We start from the raw sequence: 18,843 nt of genomic DNA, 5'->3' as shown, positions 1-18,843 counted from the left end.
CTTAAAAAGACCTTGTTACAGAGTTTATCGAACATGCTTCTGCATTATCGTTTACTAAAAATGTGAATCAGTGCTGATGCATATTTTTGGTGACTTGTCTTGAGGATTTCATTTAAAAAATGCTCAACTCTTTATATCAGTGACTTATTTTGCACAGCCAATTTAATTGAATATGTCTCCAGAAAAGAGGTGGAATGCTAATTTGATTAGAAGTCCCAAGGATGATTCTAAGATTTATTCTAAATTTGGCTTTGTGGTCATGAGTAACAATGTAACCTCATCCTATCAGCAAACCTTTGAAATGACCCAAAACCCTTCATGTAGGTGCCAGAAATTAACCTGAATATTGAGGGGAAAAACCTAAACAACCAAACAAAAAAACAATTAGAAAAGTAAATAAGAGATTCTGGATTGGCCACTAAATACTCCATTTTGTGCTGAATGATTTGAAATGAAAAAGACCATAACATTTATACCTGTTGAACATTACACAGGACATTTTCTGTACTCACTTTAAGTATGGTGGGCAAGGATTTGAACAAGAACAGCTATGTTTCCTTTTATGTTACTACTTAATATTACTGGAAAAAGAAATATAAGTACACAAATAATCATAAATCATTTTGATATCATTTCATGGAATCTGTTTCATCCTCACTTGCTGCTACTATAAAGTACTAGAAGATGAAGTGCTAAATGCTTTTAAATGAGTCCTTTTCCATGATATACTGCTTACCTAATATCTCTTTAACTTTATTCTTACCTTACAATTTCTTCCATTTGTTGAGTTATTATCATTCGTCCCATGAATCTATTAAAGAATTCACCATGTTACAAAAAAACCAATGATATATTACTTATGACATCAATAAGTAGAAAGTTTTAGATACTTTAAGCACTGTTCCTACACATGAAACAAACCAACCATTCGTATATATTAGTGGTCCAATATTCATGTTAGAAATTATAAAAATAAATACTAATCAGTCATTAAGCTTTAAAAATTTAAATATTCTTGCCATCTCCACTCCGACTATGAATGAGATAATGAATAAAAAAAAAGTTTTCAAATGTTTTATATATTACTAATATGTTTCATCATTATGAGAATTTATAATTGCTACACAAAGATGTATACACTATTTAGCCAACAATGAATACTCACATATTTCATCACAATTTACTAAATATAAAGCTTCTTGTGACCAGAATTGTTCATTTACTTATTCATGTATTCATTCACTCAACAAATATTCATTGAGCACCTACTACTTGTGAGTTAAGAGGTGGGAATAGAGTAATAAGCAAAAACCTATCAGTGAAGTCCAGAGTTTCTTTAACTTTTGGTTGCCTTAAATCTAGATTAAACGGCTGGCCTGTTGAGAATGAATTTTCACAGCCTGGACTTTTAGTTCCAATTTCTACTACCAAAACAGCTCCATAGCGTAGAATCAATTCAAGTGTATACTTACTTTCTACTACAGTGAGAAGTAAATTCTGAGTTTAAGCAAATTCTAGACAGAGCTTCACGTTAATCATTTAACTAGGCAAAGAAATTGTAAGCATTTCCTTCCAAATGTACCTATTACTCCTCCTGTTCCCAGGTCATAGATGCTTTATCCTTTTGGGTGTCATTTTTTTTTTTTGCTAATCTCTTACTTCTGCTTTCTTCAACTCCCTGTATCAGGGAGAAGCAGTGTTATTTTTATTAACATTCAGCTGGTGTCTCCCTGGGCATCTTTCAGAGATGATACGTGATTGCGGTTTTGATTTTCCTGAGCTTAATTCAAACAAGAGACCTGTTTTACTTCATTGTATCTGTCCTATTATCCTTGATTCTAAGGCATTTCTCATTGGTTCATGCTAGTTCCATGGTGGATTAATTCACCTTGCATTTTCCTTAGCCCTTTCTCCAAACCCACACTTCTATTTGTTTCAAAGAGAAAATAGCTTTATTACCCTCTTTTCTGATTATAAAGACTATATACACTCAAACACACACACATTTTATAAAATGATTCAGACAATATAAAAAGATATCAAAAGGGAAATAACCATCACTGGTAATCCCGGTACTCAAATACAAACACTGCTAGTATTTTGGGATATGTTTTCCAGGCTTTTTTCCATGCACGTATAAATACTTATCAAAAAAAACGAAACCAGGATCACACCATAAACACTGTTGGTAACGCCCTTCCCCACTTAACATGTCTTGCCAAAAACATAGATACACATAATTATTTTTAATATCACACATAATATTGTATTTTTGGTTTACTATAGAATTTATTTAAATAACTCACTACTGATGGAAGTTTATGTTTTTTCCAACTTATAGTCTAAACAGTGCAGCCCTGAACAACCTTATGTACAGTAGCATTTCATTATTTTGTTAGGAAAAACTCCTAGAAGTGGAAGTGCTAAGTCAGAGTCTAAAAAATTAAGAGGCAGAAAGAACTCTTAGAATTACAGGAGCAAAGGAGCCAAAGAAAAAGAAAATGGAGAATATCATGAAATAGGCACCTGCCAGAGGCTGCTCCTAAACAAAAGGCTCTCCTTCTTTTCATTTCTTCCAGTGGTTTGGCAGAGTTCATTTCTTACCATACTCTAGCCTCTCTCAATAAGCTATTAAAATTCCTTAAAAAGTAATAATGTAACCCCACTTAATAAATATGTAATTAGAAAGGAATTAAAAATGTTCGACGGAGAAGAATTAATAAACAAATAGAAAAATATTTAGTCTTTTTAATAAAGAATAAATTAAAACTAGAGTTTTAAAACTTTACTATTATCTACAAAATCAGTAAAAGATTTTAAAAGATAATACTTAATACTAGTAAAATTCTGAAACAATAAAAAACCTAATAAACTTATACTTGGCTCATGACAATAAAAATTAGTCCAATGCTTTTGTAAAGTGTCAGTTTATTTATTAAAGCCAAACTCTATTAGGGCTTTAACCCAATAATTGCTTTTCTGCAGTTCTGTCCGTTCTTAGAGAATAATTTAGCATCAGATTATAAACTCTAGGACGCAGGAGTTAGCCGTTTCTTTATTGTTGTATTCTCAATTTTAGTATATGTGCTGCCATATTAGCACAGTATTCTCGGTGTCTACCACTATGCCTCAATTATTGGTGGCACTCAAAATCTGATGAATAAATGGGCAATAAGTATATTCACACATCCTTTGATCTATAGTAATTTGAAACCCTATCATTCATCCATTCATTGAACAGATATCTATTGAGTGTCTACTATGTGCCTGGTATAGTTTAAGTACTTCAATTCGATAGTAAAGTGAACTACACACACAAATCTTGTTTGCATATATCACAGACAATTCAATAAGAGAAAATTTAAGTGTATAAAATTAAGTAACTAAAAATATTTGTTCTTTTAGCTGTCAACAAATAAAAGTAAGGCTTCTTATTTACTAGATCTGTCCTAAGTGTTTGGGATATATCAGTGAACAAAACACACAACAATGCCTGCCTCTGAGTTTAAGTGTAGTTGGAAAGAGATAATAAGCAATAAACATAATAAATAAGTAAATTACATAGTATACTAGGAGGTATTATGTGTTATAAAAAAGAAAAGCAGAACAGGGTAAGAAAGATTAGATCGCAGTATTAAATAATCAAAGGCTTCACTGAGGAGATTTAAGCATAAATTAGAATGAGGTAAAAGAGTTAAGACAAGGAACAGTTAGTGAAAAGGTGGGAGTGGATATGGCATGTTCAAGAGAAAGGAGGCCAGTGTAGCTGGAGGGTGAGCAAGAGGGAGATGGGTCAGAAATTAGGTCAGAGAGGAAAGGCTGGGGACAGGGACAATCAGTAAGGTCCTATGCATTGTCAAAAAGATAAGGGTTTTTACTTGGAGTGAAATGGAAAAGCCATTGCAGGGTTCGAGCAGAGGAATGACATAATCTGACTTACATTTTAAAAGGATCACTCTGGCTGTTATTGTGAGAACAGAATGCAAAGAAAAGAAGAGTGAAAACAGAAAAACTGGTAAGGATGCCTTTAATAGCAGTAAACCAGGCAGGAGAGCTGGTTTAGACCAAATTAGAAGCAGTGAAACTGGTGAAAGATGGTCAAATTTTGGATGTATTCTGAAGGTAAGGTATTCTGATGGATTGGGATGAGATGTGGGAGAAGAAGAGAGGAAAGGTTAGCAGAGAGGGGAGGTGACTCCAAAGTTTTGGGCCTAAACAACTGGAAGTGAGGTTTATGGCCATGCCACCCTGAACAAGCCCAATCCCATCTGATCTGAGAAGCTAAGCAGAGTCGGGCCTGGTTAGTACTTGGATGGGAGAACACCTAGGAAGACCAGGTGCTATAGGCGTAAAAAAATTTAAAAAATAAATAAATAAATAAGGGACTGTAAGCTGACAAGGTCCTTGCAATCTGTGAGGTCAACCAAGGGTTGCCTCACTCAAAATAATAATAATAATAATAATAATAATAAAATTAACAATTGGAAGCGTGGACTGTCATCAACTGAGATGGGAAAGGCTGTTGGCATAAAACGTTTTGGAGGGAAGATCAGGAATTCAGTTGTTCAACATGATTAATTTGAGATATCTACTAAACGTCTAAGTAGAATTGTAGAAGAGCAAGTTGGATATAAAAGTCTGGAATTTAGGAAAGAAGTCTGAGATGGAGATATAAATCTGGGAGTTAGAATGTAGATGATCTTTAAGGCCATCGGCTTGAATGAGATTACCAAAGGAACTGAGTGCAGAAACTGAAAGGTATAGGTAGGGAAAGGAAGAGGAAAGAGGACAGTACTGGGTCACTCTAACATTAAGAAGTCCAGAAGAAGAGGAGAAATCAGCGAGAGGGACTGAGGAGGAGGAATGGTGAAGTAGGAGGAAAACCAAGAAAGTGTCTTGGAAGCCAAGTGAACTAACTGTATCAAAGAAGAGAAATAATGAACTACCCAACTGCTGGATTTTGAACTGGTGAACTTATTTGCAATAAAGAGCCATGCAATATTTGTAATTGCAAAACAATGAGAGTTAGGCATTGAAATATTAGGGAATGGTTAGATTCTAGTACATTCACTTAGACTATTTTGCAGCCATTAAAAATGATCATTAAGAATACTATGCAGTAAGATGGAAAATGCTTTTTTAAAATCACAAAAGTAATAAACATTCTTTCAAGAAATATTAGAAAATATGGAGAAAAGCAGCTGAAATCCTACCACCAAGAAACAACTAATTTTCTGACATGTAATTCCTGTTTTTCTTTCTCTATTTTTCTATCCTACTACTTAACTACCTATCACACACATACATACACATTTTTTTAAATACAATTGGAATCGTATGAGAACTAGACCTTTATTTCTTATTTAACATTATATTTCAGTATGTTCCTATGTCATTAAATTCTTTGAAAACATCATTTTTTGTAATCTACAGATTTGCCTTATATACCTATGTAAGTATTCTCCTACAGGGACATTTAAAATGCTTTCCACTATTTCCCTTACATAGAGCATAGAGTAAAGGGAAAAAACACAATTTTATATATATAATATCTTTACAGTTATGAGTTGCTCAAGGACAGAAACTATGCTAGTTCATCTTATTTTTCACGTATCCAATGAGCACAGAGATGCTCAACAATAACTTGTTGAAAGAATGAATAAATAAAAACAGCAAAAAATTTAAGCAGTGGTATGATTATGAGTTATCTTTCCATTACAAAAGTCTTCTGTGGTAGTTACATATATGTTTAAAACAAAATATATACTTTCAGTAAGTAACAAGAAAAGAGAAAATAAAGAACACCTTATATTTAACAGTGAATTATTTCCTATTCAAAAGTTTTAACTTTCCCCCATTCTCCAAGATAATAAAAAACCACCAACACATTAGTCATATTTAATCTCACATTAATCTTATGCCTGCTTAATGCTCCATCATTTTCTAGTTTTTAATTTTTTTATAACTCACTATTGAAATGAGAATATAATAGCAATATAGAAATCTTAAGTACTAAATACTTTATAGTTAAATCTTATAGTTTAAATGCTCTTTATAGTTTATTGGAAAACTCTATACCTCATTTGAATGATGAAAATGCAGATTTTCATAATATCACATAGAGAATAACCCATGATAAATAGAATGTGGATCCAGAACAAAGAAAGATATGTAAGAGATTTGGAAGAGCTAAGGAGTAACGATAAGATTTGAAATATTTCAACCAGTAGAGGGAGATATTTCACATGACAAGAAGCTGAGGGTGATTTTTTTCACGATGTGGTTGTAAATTATATTCTATCACCAGTTATTGAGTAAAAATGAATTTAGTATCGTACTTACGTCTTTAATAATAAAAATTAGTTTCTATTCCATACCCCACAATAATTAGCATATCACTGGAAGATGATTTACGTTGTATTTAGTAAACTGTAATGTTAAAAGGAGTTGGTTCCTAGTTAACACAAAGACATAGCCCTTTGCCTTCATGGAACGTGCACAAGCGCGCACACACACAATTGCTTTCTTCTAAGTAAATAAACTTACTTCTCTTATAACTACTATTATAAAGTTCACTATTATAGTTATAAAGGCAGTTCATATCAAAGTAGAAGCTAATGGGAGGGACGGTTTAAATAAAAGCACTGGTTTTGAATTAATTCTGGCAAATTCTGCTTTTAGCCTTTTCCCCCTTAACTGATCTCCCCAATTCCCTCTCCCCAATAATGTCTTCAATAAGCTAAAGATTTCATTGTATATTTATGATTGTAAAAATGAGATCTGTAAACAGGACTTAAAATATGTTGAATACCACACCTGTATAAGTCTGCTTCTGGTTGCTGACATTCTATCACAGCTACAAGAGTGTCCAAATTGGCAACTGTGTGTAATACTGCTGTTTCTGGAACTGCCACATGGGTCTTAAAAAAAAGAAAAAAAAGGATTAAATTGCAGTTTCAAGATCCAAATGGGACCTTATATATCACCTATTTCAAATCTCCCTTATCTAAAAAAAGTATTAAATATTAAAATATTTTATTTTTCCTGAAAACATTTTCCATTTTTCTCTAATGTGACCTGACTAAACTACATGGGGCTACACTTCAAATATATATATAATAATGTTATTTCTAAAACTTAATAATTTTTAAAAGTTTCAGTAATTTAAAAACTTTCTCCTTTATCTGTTACCTTATCCAAAGGAAATATCAATAATCCAAAGATATTTTGTTCACCAAGAGGAACACTCAAACACATACATATACAAACCTTCAGGTTAGTTTCTCCATCCAGACTAGCAGTTGTAATGTGACAAGAACCATCAAGTCGATCTGAAGACAACAGCACCAAATCTGCAGGGAAAATTTCATCTTTGGCTATTCGAACAATATCACCCACCTATGAAGAATTTGGGGGAAAAGTAAATATAGTGATTTTAAAAGGCAAGGACTTATTTTGTTGAGTTCGAAACAAGCGATCTTCCACAATATTTTAATGTAGGAAAAATGGCTTTTAACTAAAATATAATCAGGTTAGAATTTGTGATACTAAAATATAATTGATTTCCATTATTTACTAAATGCATACCCGAATGTTTTTTGATCTAGTTTTTACAAGGCCACCACTTCGAACAACATAAACAGGAGCTCCATTTACTTCATTATCTGAGTTATGTCGTAACCAATCTTCATATCCCTGTATCAACAGAATAAAAAAAGTACCCTTTTTAGTATAATTAGAAGATATCTTTATTAAATGAGGAAAAAAACCCAAAATCTTTCCCAAAATATTTCATTCACCAGACTCATATTAGGCTATTCTGAGACATTATCTGACATCCATTTGTACTAGAAATACTCTTTTCTCTTAGTTTTCATTACACACATGTTCCTGGTTTTTATAGTACCTCTCAGTTATTTCTTCTCAATTTCCTGATGAGAGGCTCCTTCTATGTCATCTTTATGGGTCCTTTTCTTATCCTTCATTTTCTCACTACAAGATTTCTTCTATCTCCATGACTTCAAAAAAATTCTAAAATTTGTTATCTTTAGCTCATATGTTTATTTTGGGCTTTAAACTTGAATATCCAAGTGCATTGTTAATATCTTTAACTTTTTTTTTTTTTTTAAATGCCTACAGAAGCTGGTATTCCTAGGTGGTCTCCCATCCAAGTACTAACCAGGCCCGACCCTGCTTAGCTTTCAAGATCAGATGGGACTGGGCACATTCAGGGTGGCATGGCCGTACACAATAACTTCATTTTGATGTCTCACAAATATATTAAACATTTCAAAACTAAATTAATGTTATCTTCCAAACCTGTTGCATTTCCAATGTTTTCCATCTTGATAAATGACATTACCATTTACTGAGTCGTTCATACTAAAAATCTGGGGAGTTGTTTTTGATTCCTACCTTTTTCCTAAAACCTATTCAATTAAGTTCTATTGCTTCTTTGTACAAATGATATTTTAACCATAAAATATAAATTCACAGAGCATTATTATAGACAATAGAAAAAAATTAAACAGATTTTAAAACTGAAGTCGAGTTCTTTCACTTTCTTAAACAACAGACCAAAAGAATTAATTATAATTTGTATTTCAAAAACAATATGGTAGGCTATATGGGTCATCATTAGAAAGGCAAACAGACACAAGCATTTCCTAAAGAACACTTTGATTAAATGTTAAAAAGTGGCAAGTATCATGCTAAGCTAAATAAGTCAGACGGGAAGGGCTGAGAAGAACCACGATTTTACTTATATGTAGATATAAAACTGAAAGCAACAAACGAACAATACAAACAAACACTCAAAGACACAGACAACAGTTCAGTGGTTACCAGAGGGAAAGGAATGAAGAGGGAGTAAAATAAGGGCGAAGGGGGTCAAATGTATATGATGGAAGGAGATTTGACTTTGGGTGGTGAACACAATTCAATATATAGATGATGTAGTACTGAATTGTACACTGGAAACCTATGTAATTTATTAACCAACATCAACCCCAATAACTTTAATAGTAACAAAAGTGGCAATTTTTTTTTAAGTGGAAAAGACTTATTGTGCTATTTTAGAGGAAATTCAAGAACTCAGAAGTACAGTGCAAGAACAGATAAAGAAATAATATCTGATAACATTAAGTGATAAAAGTAAGGTACAGAATGTGTTGTGTTCTATGTTCTCATTTGTGAAAAAAATATGCTTGCCATGTGAACACTCTGTGCAGATATATAGACTAATATACAAATAATGGCTTCCTCAGGGGAAGAAAACTAGGAGACTGGGGGTTAGGAGTATAAGAGAGTTCTACTGTATGCTATTTTGTACTTTTCCCATTTTTTAAATTATGTACATTACCTAAGAAAAAAAATTGTAACACTAAAATATAAAGCAAACATTAAAGATTGCTTTGAAGGTCTTTTTCTTTCAGAGAGAAATCTTTTGGGAAAGCATTCTTAAGATACTTAAATTATGTTGTTCCCATTTAAGATGTGGTATGATAATTCTAGAGAAATTTAACTGAAAGTCAAAAAATCTTTTCTGAAACTTCTTTTATAGTTAGTTATACAGAGATGCATACTTCCTTTTATAGTCAGATGACAATGACAGCAGAGCAATAATAATAATAAAAACACTATCTTTTTTAACACAAGTTCACAAATTTTAATTCATCCTACATATTACTGCCAGATTAATCTTTCCAAAACATTGTTTTAATTCACAATTCCGTTCAAAACCCCCTTAATAACTCTCAATCCTTAGAACAAACAATTGCCCAGCCTGCTAAACTCACCAACCTACATTTCCTTTTAGTTCTTTCCTATACAGGGTCAAACATTAGCCAGACATATCACTCCCCAAAACAGGCCTTGCCTTCTCTTGTATTTGGGCCTTTGCTCAAGTTGTTTGTTGCTACATCACCTTCTTCACCAATTGCCATTTTACCTATATTCTAAGTCTCATCTCTTAATGTTTCTTCCACGAAACATTCCTTGATTATCCAAAGTGTTCTACCCTTTCTCTGAACACCTACAGATCACTGGCTCTTACTACCTTATTTGACTATAAATTTTTTTGTGTTTGGTCTTATCTTCCTCACTTTATAAGTTTTAAGCTCATAGAAGGCAAAGACTATGATGTTAACCAGAGCCCTATCTATTACAGAACTAGAGAGAAAACTTAATATACAAAAATGGTTGAGAGAAGTTAAAAACACACACACAAAAAAATTCAACTTTACTCAAAAGAAAACTGAGTCCTGAAGTTGTAAAGGGAGAAAATCCTTATATATCAGATTTTCTCTTTGAAAATTATATGACCTTTCATGTTTCCCTTTTTGCTTTAGTTGTCAAGAAGCTCTCATGTAAATACAGTACTTAACTGTAATAACCACACTAACTTGAGTTTGAGGTATAATCTTCCTGCTTCCTACTTTTAGATTTTGTCTTTTTACCCATTTTGGAAGGAGACAGGATGTCAATAATTGTTGTTGCTGTTATTATGTTAAACTCTCTCATTTTGCATTAAATTCACCAGTATTCTTTTCAACTTGGTTTATGGCGTCACATTCTAATTAAATAAAGTCTATATTTGGCCAAATATATATTGGGAAAAGTATGACAACATTTACACTGCTTTAAAAAAATACTCTATTAAGTCATTCATTCATTTATTTATCTGCCAAACAAATTATTTATTAAAGATCCAATAAGTGTACAACCTTGTTGTAGTCACCAGAAATAAACTGGTTTATAAAACAAAGTCTCAAAAAAAATAATAAAAAAAATAAAACAAAGTCTCTGCCCTCATAGAGCTAAACATTCATATGAAGGCAACAGACATTTATTCAACAGAACAACAGGTAATGACAAATGATATGAAGGAAAAAGACCTGAGCAGGAAATGAGAGGGTGACATGGTCAGGAAAAGTCTACACCATCCAAGTGGAAATGCTGCACAGTTGTACATATGTCAGGAGTTCGAGGAATAGTTTCATAATGCATATAAATTTGAGAACCATCAACATATAAACGGTACTTTAAGTCACTACACTGGATGAAACCACTTAAGAGGAAACTACATATAAAAAATAGGCCCAAGGGACAAATATGTATTATTTGATAAAATAAATAACATCTGTAAAAACAAGTAAATATGTAACTGTATGAAGTGATTTGGATGCTATTGACTCGCATAAGTCTCTGAGAGAACAGTAAAGAAAGAGAAATCAAACTCAGAACAGTAGCATGATATTGTTACCCTAGATACATAATGTAATTATTAATCTATACATTACTCTTATCCTTCTTATGTAAGTAATAAAGAATACATTACATCCCAGGATTATAAAATGTTTGTCGATTTTATTTCCATGGCATTTTAAACCTTATCTCTAAATCTTATAAAATGGAAATTTATCATATTTATACAAGAAAATCCAATTAACTGTCTTTCAGGTGGAAGGGATCATCTCTGTATAATTGAGCCCCTGCCAAAATTTATTTGAGAAGTGGTAGCTATAATAAAGACATGATATTTCTATGTATTTCTTTATTTCTTACTCAGCATGTTTATCCAATAATATCATTTCTCTATACCTATATTTTAATACCAATTCAGGATTTGGTTGAAGCTATTTTTCCTTTACATAAAAATCAACTTCATCAGAGAAAGTGGTAAAAAATAGGAAAGCACTATACAATTTTTATTCAAAATGTTCATGCCAGAATATATGTTCCACTTCCCATAAACATATCCCTTTTGAAATAGCTTTCCTTTAAATATTGCTAAACTCTTAAAAAAATTATAATTAATTTGTTTATTTTTAAATTAATTTGTACATATAAAATGCTTGTTTTTGGATCCTTCCTGGGTGTATAAAGGGAACAACATATTTTAATAATGGTAATCATACCATAAGTCACCAGGTATCTGAAATATAGAGTGGCTTAACTCAATTTCACCATACGCAATATCAAAAAAATTTTGCTTTCTTATGGAAATGATTTTCGCAATAATAAATGTTACTTGGGAGTGGACGTATTTAGCAGCTTATGAGTGACGGGGGAAAAAGAATAGAAAGCATGTCATACCTGCTTTATGGCAGTTACTGTTATCACAAAGAATAATGGAAGTCCACTGGTAATTGGACTGGTAGGTGTATCAATCATAAGCTAGATTTAAAAAAAAGAACAGAGAGTATTATGTTTTTATATGGTACACATCACACTATTAACATCTTAAACCTCAGATGTATTGGGAATTCTGGGAATACTATACAAAATGTATATCATGGTCCAGAGTAAAAAATAATAGGAGAGACAGATTATGCAGTGAGTATAGTTAAGTTCAGTTTCACAGGTTCACTTTCTTGGCTATTATATGGGGTTAGTAGAATATCTAAATCTACTGCATACCCACAAATATTGTTAGAGCGGACTCAGTTATTCTGCTTTCTTAACGCTCAGAGTACTTAAATTCCTTCTCGATATTTGTCTCAGAGTGGAGCTACAGCTGCTCAGAATCTCATTTCACTTTTCTTTGCCCATCCTGATAGCTGAAAAGTCTGTCAGTAATTTTTACTCTGGGATTCAGAATAAGCTCACCATTTAGGGAGAACAAGGAATTGGACTTAGGAAAGAGTTTTTCTTCCACAAGTGATTCTGCTACATCTAGCAGAGCCAGAGGGGTACAGCTTGGAAAACGATGCTGCAATTATGATCTAAATCATACAATCAATGAATTGCTGGAAAAGAAATTTTTGCAGTTAATTATGTTTGTTTAGTTAGAACATGGATCTAATAATTTATTAATGTTCTTTTATGTCACACAAGCCAATTAAATTTGTTTTGTTCCACAGACAAGCTGAATTCCTGATCTTAGTAATTTCACAAATGCATGTGTTATATGGACATGGTTAGTATAAATTTCTCATTTTTCCAAGAAAACCAAGCTGATGTTCTATTGATAAAAAAGTCAGAAGTTTCTTCTCTGTTCATGAAGGAAAAAAAGAGAATTTTTTTAAAAAGTAAATGTTTCCTCAAGTGTTAAAGTAATAACTTGACAAGTTTTTTTCTTTTGAAATCCCAGGTTCTATTGAGAGAAAAGTTCAGAGTTCATACAAAAATTCAATGCCACATTGAAAGAGACTGCTAAGGTATTGTCAAAAAAGAATAACCTCTTTAAAAGAACATGACAATTACTATTTTTATATCTTGACTTGTACTCAAGTTTCATAAGCCGTCCTCTTAATATTTGGATGTTAGGGGGGAAAAAGCACGACGTGAAATTAAGAAACTGTTGAACGGCCTATAATAAATACAGATTCAAGTTAAGAAAATGATCTCCTGGGAAAAAAATCTATGCTCATGAGGATACTCAAAAATTAATGTTAAAAAATTTTTTAATAAAAGTAAAATTTACACTAAAAAAAAAGGGAAAAATTCATTTTGTACCAACATGGCTCCATAGGCAGAAATGTGCCAAAAATATGTGCTGTATATAAAAGGCCAAAATATTTATGTTTTGAGGAAGACCATCTAAAAGATGGTGTTATTTTCCTGGCTTTAATTATGGTTATCAGCACATCAGCGATGAAACAAAATATAATTAATCTTAAAATTTATAGGCTAGTCTTTAGAAATCTAGACATGACTTAAATCATTGTATTCACTGAATACAATGGTGAAGCTCTGTAGGAAAAAATGGTCCTATAGCCAAATGATTTAGAATGCTGTGTAATTTTTACCTGAAGACATATTTTTAGAAATCACATCTATAAACTTAATATGTAGAGTGTGATAAAGCTTACCTGAACCAAAAATATAATAAGAAAATAAAAGTTTGCCACTCTTCTGAATTGTTCAAATAAGTTTTTTGGAACAAAATTCCACACAGTATACTGAAAAAAAAAGAAAAAGAGGAGAGAGTAATAAATTAATATTAAAAAATAATATACTATATGAATATAACAATAAAAAAAGTAAAATCAGATTTACTAAGCCCTTAGACAAATTCATGTAACTCTTAATGCTACAGAAACTACTGGTATTTAGAATTTCAGGATTTCTATTCTATTCTTTTTCCTTTATTTTGCTATTTATTACCAATTTATTGGTTTTCTGAAATACAAACACATTAACAGTGTGAATGAGTCTAAATTCTGTGTTTGTCCTGTCATATATAGGAGAGACTCCAGAATATTAAACAATATGAAAATATTATAAGAAAAATAATTATGCTTAAAGATTTTTAAGTTATTATGTAATAATGATGAAGAAAAGTGAATTAGAAGTATAACTTCTCTACAGTTATATACATGACTGTATAATTGATCTTTTTCCCTCCTAAAATCTGACATTAGAAAAACAAAAGTTATAAAATTAAATCTTTTGCAAAGAAGTTTAAATTTAAGATAAGCAGTTGCTATGGTAAATTAAACAAAGACATATCATACAGCTACATGAAGTACAAGACACTTGCACTATAAGAGGAACAATTATGAGTTCAGTATTAAATAGAGGCGATTAAGAACAAAATATCAATAGCTACATTCGAAGATAAATAAAGGAATATACAAAGAAATTCAAAGGAAAAGCAGTCAGTGAGAAAGAAAAATTTAATAAAGGAGGTCATACTTGATATGAGCTTTGAGAGAAGAATATTCAACAGGCTGAAAATGGGGGGCAAATAGATGGAGAACATTTCAAGAAGGAAGGACAGCATGAACAAAGGCAGAGAGGAGGAAAGTTTACCATGGCTTTGTGGGATACGAGATAATGCAGCCCGGAAGGAGTTTAAGGAAACAACATGAATGAAAAAGTAGTATAAAGGGAATAAGAAGCTAGCTTCATTTGTAGTCAGGAAAAAACTGATACTGTCTATATGAATATCTACATTCTTGAAACTGGTCGAAAACGTGAATTCTACATTTCTACAAAAACATGAAATCTAAATATCTGCAAAAACAAAATCTACTCAAAAATTGTGGTTATCAACACAAAATCATAGTAAAGGCACAGTAATAGGGAAGTTTAACATGAATTTATTTAAAAAAACAGACAATCTAGCTTAGACGTTTGAGAAAGCAGTAGTGAAATAATAAGGAAGCAATAGGGAGTAATGAGAGACAGTCTTCATGTATGTTAAGAAAAGGGCAATGTTTATTTAAATATCTACATTTTTTAAACTATGGTCAAAAACATTAAACCTAATACTGCTGCATATGAAAAATGGCCACATAAAAATATTTAATCCTAAAAGTTTTCCAGGACACTCAGCTTCCAGTATTGGCAGAGGAGTTAAGTGGTCTGTGAACTCTCAGCAGGTATTACAAAAATTAGATTTTAAAAAACTATTTTAAAATCTGGGAAGTGTCCAAAACACAGATAGAAACTGGAAGAGAGTTTAATTTTTAAAAAATTGCAAATGAAAGGAGTATGAATTGTAAACTATGGCTTCTTAGTCTGGAGACACTAGCCAAAGTCTCACAGCTATGGCGGCAAAACAGTAGGGAAAAACTACACCCTTACCAACAAAATATGACCGAGATTAAAGTTCAGGGCGGGAAAATTAGCTGGAACACAAGGAAAATGACCCGAATTCAGAACAAACAATAACCGAACCAGGCTGACACTAAACTATACACTAAAAAGAGATGAACTGCTGATACTGATATTTGCAACAACAAAGATGAGTCTCAAGAGTATTAGGTTAAGTGAAAAAAGTCAGACAAAAGACTCATACTGCATGACTATATTGACACAAAATTCCAGAAAAGACAAAACTATAGCTACAGAAAGTAGATCAGTGGTTGTTAATGCCTGAGGTGAGGAGGAGGGGGACTAGTTGCTAACTTTTTGGAGTGATGAATATTTCTATATCTTGATTGTGGTGGCAGTGGTCACACAATGTTATTCATTTGTTAAAACTCAACAAATGTACACTTTAAATTGGTGAATTTACTGTACAGAAATTATACCCAAGTTTTTAAAAAACTTAAAATTTTCAATGACTTTTATTAAGAACTGTGTCACTAATCTATAGAGTTCTTCTATTACCCTAGATTCCGGTATTTCCCCTTCCGGCCCTCTACTTTAGAACCATTGTCCAAAATGAGAGATGTCACTAATGGGTGTGTTGCATATGTAAATAACATGAAGACTGAAAAAAAAGGGGGGTGGGGCACAGTAAAGGGATCACTGGCCTAAGAAAACATGCTTGGAAAAGATGAAATCAGGATTAGAAAGAAAATTCTTAATCAGTGTGGAAGGGAGGGAAGAAGCAATACAAAAATGCTTCTTAAGGTGGTCTATTAAGTAATAGTTATGGTCTAAGGAGAACTTTACCCTTAGTCTCTTTGACTCATATCCGCTACAACTGCACTGTCCAATAAAGTAACCACCAGTCGCATGTGGCTATTGACATTTAATTTAAAATAAATTAAAATTAAGTTCCTCAGCCTAAATATAAATAGCCCTATGTGGCTAATGGCTATCATATTAGTGTGAAAAACATTTCCATCACGAGAGAAACATCTATTGGACAGCATTACTCTATAATCTTCAGTTTCAGAATAAAACTAAGACATCTTAAAAATGTCACAGGATAAAATTAAACAAGGAATAATATGTAAGAGTAAAGTAGTATTGCTCTTACCAAAGAGCAATAAAACTGGAGGAAGTCAGGCTTTAACGTCATACAGAACTGAGATCAAACTCCAATCTTATCACTTACTGGTATGCAACCCTGAGTAAATTATTTCCCAGCACTTCAACTGAAGAAACTGATACAAAATGAGTATAACAGCACTTTGTAAAGCCATCTCAGAGTTGTTGTGAGGATTAAATGACATGAGAAGTACTTAATACAATGCCTGGTACATAGTATAAATATTAGTTCTTCAGTTTAACTGCAACTAAGGATAATCTTTGGCAAGTTGGCTATCTGTTATCAGCAATTAGCAACTTCTTTTATTTTACAGCTCACAATTTTGGTTAAGATAAATCTACCAACCATCATTTCTTTGAATTTTTAAGGTTATAAATGTATACTGGAATACACCAATAAATCACTTTTCAAAATAAAATGGTACATATCTATAATTTTAATAAAAGTATTCTTACCTTAGATGAAATAATCCGGTTATCTATAAATTTCTGAGGTGTGTAAAGGCCATTCTGAGGAAACCGGTTGGCTACATAAATAGTTCTTGTGTCACTTTGATGTGGTGGGTCAAAACCCTAAGACCAAGAAAAGGAAAAGCAATGGTCAACAAGGTTCATTATTATTTACTTTGGGTCTTATTTAACTGATCAGATTACACATATTACTGGCCTTGACCTGCAGAGAGAGTCAATCTATTTATTTATTGGCAAAGCTAAGCCATATTTTGTTTTTCCTTCACACATAAACAGGCACATTTTCTTCAGATATAAACTAACTAGGTAATACCTCTGGTAATGAAAAATAGTCTATACTCTGTCAGAAATGCTACTGCAAGAAAAAAAAATGATATAGAAGACCTACAAAATCATTTGAAGATGAAGCTTCTTTCCTTCCCTTTCATTCCTTGGGGTTCCTTGCCTTTTCTCTCAAGATAGGTTCCTACTCTGCGATGTAGGAGTTCTGTGTAGCTATGGCCTAGTTAGCACCTACCACATCTGATGCCTGATGACAAAGGCTTATATTTTATTACTTCCACACCAAGATCAACTTGGTTTCAAAAAGCTTTGTTCTCAGAGTATTTACAATGCATTGGGTAAGGGTCTTGCCCAGACTCGTTCCATACAATCATCTCTGTGCTAGTTACATTATCAATTGACTCCGTGAAATATGGATATATGTTATAATTCTGGCCTCAAATTTAGAAGACCATTTTTCAAGGTAGATTTAGTAATGATCTTTAGTGGAAAGGTTTTCACTGATAAGCGTACTTATACTTTATTCCTATAATACTGTACTCTTTTTCTGGGTGGCCAGTGAATCTCCAATACGCCTTTGGTAGATTTCCGGATCCCACTGACAGGCTGCAAGCAGTCACCAAATGCCAAGACCTTTTTTTTGGTTCTAACAGGCAATGATTTGGAATTTCTTAGATTTTTATTTTTTTTCCTATGGTGGTCAAGGCTCTTTACTAGTACTACTAAATTACTAAAAGGTCAATTAAACTTGATTTTCATAAACTACAATAATAAATTTTTAGATATTAAGGACTCTTAGTAATCGACTAAGTAAAATGGCTGCCATTCAATGTTTAGCATCCCTCTAATATTTCCATTTAGCACAGACATACACAGATAGTGGAAATTTCCATATTACCTGGACGGATATTTTGTTCAGCACATCTGAATATTAACAGTGTAATATATTATTTTCAACTACTGTTATTCTGGTTTTAAATGCATTTGTATGTGCCACAAAAAAAACATGAAGTTTAATTTTATTTGTTTATGCTATTTATAGTGATGACTACATTTTGTGCATGTGAACGTACCATTACGTGTCTGATTTCAAAATCAGTTTCTTCAAGGACTAAATGTGGCGTGCATATTTATTTTCTTTTAAACATTTCACAAATGTGCCTGTAATAACTTTTAAGGTAAAAAAGTCAGGTCTCAAGTCAGAATTGGAACTCATTGCTCATCTTAAAGATATGTGACATTTATTCATTCCACATTTATGGAATTTAAGTATGTTAAACCATGAAGGAATATGTGATTTCTTATATATTCAAGCAAATTATAATATGTTCCAACTCATGAAATAAATGAACAAATAGCCTGAATGTTAATGCTGAAGTCTGTGTTGTATTTTTCAAAGGGGGTTCATAAGAAGTTTGT

The 18,843-nt window shown here is 32.3% G+C and overlaps 1 protein-coding gene and 2 pseudogenes across 5 annotated transcripts in view; 1 reads left to right on the top strand and 2 right to left on the bottom strand.

Moving 5' to 3' along the window:
- ATP11B (ATPase phospholipid transporting 11B (putative)) overlaps nucleotides 1–18,843 on the bottom strand; it is a 102,375-nt gene that overhangs the window by 64,374 nt on the left and 19,158 nt on the right. For all 5 annotated transcript variants that reach the window (XR_005650267.1, XM_039850743.1, XM_039850744.1 and 2 more), the window contains exons 2-8: nucleotides 17,128–17,244; nucleotides 13,815–13,904; nucleotides 12,097–12,177; nucleotides 7,588–7,695; nucleotides 7,270–7,398; nucleotides 6,817–6,920; nucleotides 764–811 (exon numbers count right to left, since the gene is read on the bottom strand). Coding sequence is in view for 4 of the 5 variants with exons in the window: in XM_039850743.1 (XP_039706677.1) it covers nucleotides 764–811; nucleotides 6,817–6,920; nucleotides 7,270–7,398; nucleotides 7,588–7,695; nucleotides 12,097–12,177; nucleotides 13,815–13,904; nucleotides 17,128–17,244 (677 nt within the window). In the remaining variant the exon portion in view is untranslated. The remainder of the gene's footprint in view (nucleotides 1–763; nucleotides 812–6,816; nucleotides 6,921–7,269; nucleotides 7,399–7,587; nucleotides 7,696–12,096; nucleotides 12,178–13,814; nucleotides 13,905–17,127; nucleotides 17,245–18,843) is intronic.
- Nucleotides 4,231–4,349, top strand: LOC120593061 (uncharacterized; annotated as a pseudogene).
- Nucleotides 8,131–8,249, bottom strand: LOC120593170 (uncharacterized; annotated as a pseudogene).

Source organism: Pteropus medius, unplaced genomic scaffold (genome assembly GCF_902729225.1).
Source record: "Pteropus medius unplaced genomic scaffold, Ma_sr-lr_union100, whole genome shotgun sequence".
NCBI lineage: Eukaryota > Metazoa > Chordata > Mammalia > Chiroptera > Pteropodidae > Pteropus > Pteropus medius.
This window is presented reverse-complemented; position numbering and strand designations above follow the sequence as displayed.